General features: G+C 34.3%; 1 protein-coding gene across 2 annotated transcripts; it reads left to right on the forward strand.

Moving 5' to 3' along the window:
* Nucleotides 1-1,670: 1,670 nt before the first annotated feature.
* Nucleotides 1,671-4,812, forward strand: LOC125682429 (homeobox protein caupolican-like). Of its 2 annotated transcripts, none has more exons than XM_048923025.2 (5): nt 1,671-2,029; nt 2,309-2,518; nt 2,807-3,069; nt 3,381-3,796; nt 4,079-4,812. In XM_048923025.2, exons 1-5 carry the CDS (start codon nt 1,997-1,999, stop codon nt 4,681-4,683), a joined length of 1,527 nt encoding a protein of 508 aa, XP_048778982.2. In that variant the 5' UTR covers nt 1,671-1,996; the 3' UTR covers nt 4,684-4,812. The 2 variants fall into 2 exon arrangements, with proteins under 2 accessions (XP_048778982.2, XP_048778990.2); XM_048923033.2 differs by having other exon boundaries at nt 2,810-3,069.
* Nucleotides 4,813-5,048: the final 236 nt, after the last annotated feature.

Raw genomic sequence — 5,048 nt, forward strand, 5'->3', positions numbered from 1 at the left:
GCACATTTTCACACACGCTATTTTGAATTAAGACTGTAAATAAATTTTATCACATTACGTACTTACTTTAATGCATAAAGGTTAATCCATATGTTTACATGTTGCTTCGCAGTTGTCGAGCAAAATCTATTTCCCGTTCTTCATAAAATATGCGATGTGCTCTCAAGATATGAGCGGACAGAAATGGAAACATATATTGACATATGTTTGAATTGTTATTCAACATGGTATGGGGATACGGTTTACATGTGTTTCGTGTTCAAAGGTGAAGAGGGAATACACATCACACAATAACACGTGTAAATAGTCAACAAGTTGTTGTGAGGCAAAATTATTCGAATACCGTAATCCTTGTAATATTTATTACTGTATAATGCTTTACTAAAGAGATAAGAAATTTAATATAACGTTATCTTATTCCAAATTCTGGAAAAAAAAAGGTGAAATTCTTGACAATAATGACATTACCAAATAAAAACTTTGCTTTAAAGGGGCATTAACTGTGAAAGTGATGACAACCATTTATTTTTTTCAAAAGCTCTCAATGGTATGAGAATGTATATTAATGACTAATAAAAACATTTATTTTGCATAAAAAGAAGGGAACCCTTATAAAAGTACATTAGATAACCACTTTTAGTGTAAAGGAATATATAAGGCAGAATTACAGACTTGCAAGCCCATAATTATTTTATCACCAAAAATTACATATTCTTGTGCCTACTTTCAGGGTAATAAGTATTTGAAATCATTAAATACTGGCGTCATTACTGAAATATATAAGATGGGGGGGGGGGGATTTTCTTTGAATTCAATTTTTGGTGACAAAATGACAGTTAATCCCTTTAAAGCTAACATGTAATTTTTCATTCATAAAATATCAAATTAATGCATTCTTTTCTTAGATACCGTATATGATACAATAAGGATTTAAGCATACGTTCTTCATAATCTTCCAATAAGAGCATTCACATTGATCATATATATATATTCACATAGATCATATATATATATTCACATAGATCATATATATATTCACATAGATCATATATATATTCACCTTTCTTGGTATGTACATGTAATAACTTCTTTTTAAAAACTTTTTTTTAATTTTGAAAACTGTTTATGTACATCGAAAAATATTATCTTTTACAAATATCATTAGTAAGGATACATGTTTCGATATAATACATCAAATTTATTATTTTATCACCCTAATTTACCAAAAATTGACACAAAAATATAACTCCCGAGTTTCTATTGTTGACAAAAGAGAGAGCATGATTTATTTTGTTTTTAATGCAATTTCTTTTGTATTTCCTGCTGAGAAAATACCTCCAGTCATGTAGGACAATTAGCAATTTTTTGTCTTTAGCAATACGTCAAGTATCCTTCATGTTTCAAGATAAATTTATGAGAGATGACCAACACAAAGAAAAAATGAAATAATCCGACAAAATCAGATGTTATCAGTTCGTAATATCTCGATCAATCCATCTTCTCCGTTTTGACATCTATACACCGATAAAAATCTCCATAATATGCCGGGAGAAACGATTGTTGCATTTCTCTAATATGCTGTGCCCCAGAGTGACGACACACTTTTACTACAGAAAAAAACCAGTTTCAAGGCACCCAGACTTTCGCAGTTCCAGATTTCAAATAGCTACAGCCCGGGGGTGGTCAGGAATTGCAATCTACCCTGGGTATCGGGATACTTAACTCTCATTCTTGGTCGTGCCAACCAGATAATGGGCTGCAGAAACGGTCGATTAGTTTTCATAATTTTTTTGGCCTGAAAGCACGTGCAGACCATTTTTCCGTAGTCGGATAGTCTACTATAAAGCCAGTGATGACGATTTGAAATTTCAGTACGCTTCAATCATCATCACTGTCAAAGCCATTGAAAAAAAATATATATTTCTATTTGGGACAAATTACATTGTGGTTTATATTTATCGTTTGAGCGGATTTATTTTGTGTGTATGCCATCAAAATGTCACTTGGAAATAGTCGCACAGATCATTTGGTAAGTCGATTTATATTTTGATATTTAGATTTGAAAAAAAAATACTAAGAAAATAAATGCATTTTTAAATAATTATTTATCATCATCGTAAGAGAAAGTTTTTGTTAACGGTACAAGGAAACAATCGATTAAATCATAACCGCAATCTTTCCAAAACTAGGCAAGTGTAAAACAGAAACTATTTGTCTGCAATCATTTTTTAAAAATATAAAATTTATGCATTGAAAGAAACATTTGTGCTGACTTCTAACTAACGTTTATACATTATTTCTAATTCAGCAAGTCTGTAGTGATCCCATGTGTACGGCAACCTCTGACCCCTACTCGGGCAGGTTAAGTTGCCGGTGTTTCCAGAGTCATATGCGGGATGCCAGGACAGGGTATCAACCGAACGGGCAGTTCCCCTCCATCCCCAGCACCTCCTACCACCCCCACATGTACTCTAGTGGCTACGGCATGGACCCAATGGCAAACCCGTCTTCAATACTGGTCAGTTACATTAATTTCTAAATACATTCTTTTTGTTGACTGAAGCTTTGTGGTTTTCCATCATGTTACTGCAATTAAAATTTTAATCAATTAAAAAAATCACATGTTTAGATAATGATTAATCAACACGGAAAAAAAGTAAAATTAATTGCATTTTCTCTTATATATCTGTAAGTGATTAATGGCACAGTAAACCGTCTTCCGCTGTCATTGCAATTATTATTTAGACATCTCAACTCTTTATGCATTGTAGATTGACGCTAAATTGTTTATGTTACTTGTCTTCAGCAGGGCTCACAAACGATGCGGATGGACAGCGGATCATATCCGTCTATTCCATCCAGCACGCTGACGAACGGAGGCCTCCACTCATCGTCTCTACTCTCAACCAGTCTTCCTCCGCCGAGCACGTTAACCTCAAGTGGAATCACATCAAACAGTTTGACGTCACAGTTTCAAGCGCCCCTCTCACCTAGTCTGGTCACCGCATCCAGTGTGAATAATTTAGACACTGTGTTGCGATCCCAAGTTTACAACTATATGAATATGCAGTAAGTATAATAAATAGCTTATGTTTTATGTCATTTTGTTTCATTTTTCTTACCTTTGATAGATATCAGGTATATATTATCAGTAGTTGCTAGGTATAATGCTCGCGGTGAACATCAATCTTGATGGGTTTTTTTTTTTTTTTTTTACATAAACTGACTCACTAGATAGCTAACAGGAGTAGTTTTACTCTCTAGCGGGTCATTGACTAATGAATGTTTGTGTTTACTGTTGACAACGTATTTCCGCCCCTTCCTGCTTAGTTTTAATCCTAGGATCACTTATCTCAATACTTTTTTTTTTCTTGTATCAGGTATTCAGGGTTCGACATGAATGGAGGAAGACGAAAAAACGCTACACGGGAAACTACTGCTCCTCTCAAAGCATGGCTAAAAGAACACATGAAAAATCCCTATCCAACAAAAGCAGAAAAAGTTATGCTTGCCATCGTGACGAAAATGACTCTGACACAAATTTCAACGTGGTTTGCAAATGCTAGACGAAGGCTGAAGAAAGAAAACAAGAGTGAATGGAATTCGGATCATTCAAATAATTCTAGTGATGACGATAACACAAACGATGATATTCCCGCCAATTCTGATGATCGTCTGTGTGTTGAACCTATTCCTCCCCAAGCGGACGAAATAGCAGACGAGATTTCCGATTCTGCATCAAAACTTCCAGAAGCAACTATTTCAATCCCGCCAATGACCAGACGATATGAACATTGTAAGTTTCTGTTGGATCTTTTTGATAGGATCTTTTTGATATATATTTCATATTTTATATTTTTGACGATAAATTATCACTATTTTTAAGAAATAAACTGATTGATTGAGATGTCTTGTAAATATATTTCATATCTATATTTCAACAATGAATTATTATCCATTCAATAAATAAACTGATCTTATTTTAAATCTATGATACCCCATTATGCTTCTGAAATTTATTACATTGATTTCATATTTTTATTTATATTATTAAAAAATGAAATTTCTTTTGCTTTAGTACCAACACTACAACCAGAATCCACTTCCACATTCGATCCCACCAACACACCTCTCAAAGTTCCTCTTCCCTCTTTTTCAACTTTTATGAGTGGCGGTGCCAGTGCCAGTGCCTCAAGTCACCCAGAACCAACCGTCCACCATTTCGCCAACGGAAGTCAGTTAATGCCACCCCCCAGTTCATTTACCCCATACAACACTGTTTACCAAAATCAACAACCATCTTACAGCCAACCTCAGTCGAATTTCCAGCATGAATATCCTAATTCAATGAATTATAATCCGTCCCCTTCCTATCAATATGACTCAGTGACTAATTACTTCAAGAACCATCCAAATTTCGCGCATGAATACAGCACAGTGGCTGACAAGGAGAATCTCCAAGTGGACACTCACAATATGCTAAGCACCGACTTCCTGGCAGATGGTTCCGTTACAAAAAATAGTGACAGTGAATCAACTGGTCAGAAAAGTACGGACAGTAGTCCATCCTCTGTTAAATCCAAAATCTGGTCTATCTCAGAAATTATTGGTTCAAGCATGTCTAAAATCAACGAAAGTGATTTGGGTGCTTTTGCACAGTCCCTTCTAGGAGACGAAAAATGACAACGTGAAATGTTCTTGGTCATCTTGCTACAAACTTCGATTCTGCTATTTATATATGTTTTAGCTTCAGTTGTTATTTTTGTTACTAATTATATGCATGTTGTTACTAAAATAAAATCTTTAACATTTTCTCCATGTTAGTAAAGTGATAGCCAGTTTGTCTATGTACATTGAGATTAAAATCTATATTTATTCTAAACGATGATAAAATTTAATCAATCAGAAATACAGGGATTACAGAAATTACTGCATGACAAATACCACTTCATATCAAGACAGCTGTTGTCTTTGCAAAGTTATCGAATATTTAGGGGGTACATACATGTAAATCTAAATATATTCCTTGAAATCACTGTCTATTAAGT

This window comes from Ostrea edulis, chromosome 1, assembly GCF_947568905.1.
Source record: "Ostrea edulis chromosome 1, xbOstEdul1.1, whole genome shotgun sequence".
NCBI lineage: Eukaryota > Metazoa > Mollusca > Bivalvia > Ostreida > Ostreidae > Ostrea > Ostrea edulis.

What these genes read in the sequence shown, in the direction of transcription:
- LOC125682429 (XM_048923025.2), top strand. Translation starts at nt 1,997, where the DNA reads ATGTCACTTGGAAATAGTCGCACAGATCATTTG. An exon ending in ATAGTCGCACAGATCATTTG is followed by an intron (nt 2,030 to 2,308) that starts GTAAGTCGATTT and finishes TTTCTAATTCAG; the next exon opens with CAAGTCTGTAGTGATCCCAT. An exon ending in TACAACTATATGAATATGCA is followed by an intron (nt 3,070 to 3,380) that starts GTAAGTATAATA and finishes TTCTTGTATCAG; the next exon opens with GTATTCAGGGTTCGACATGA.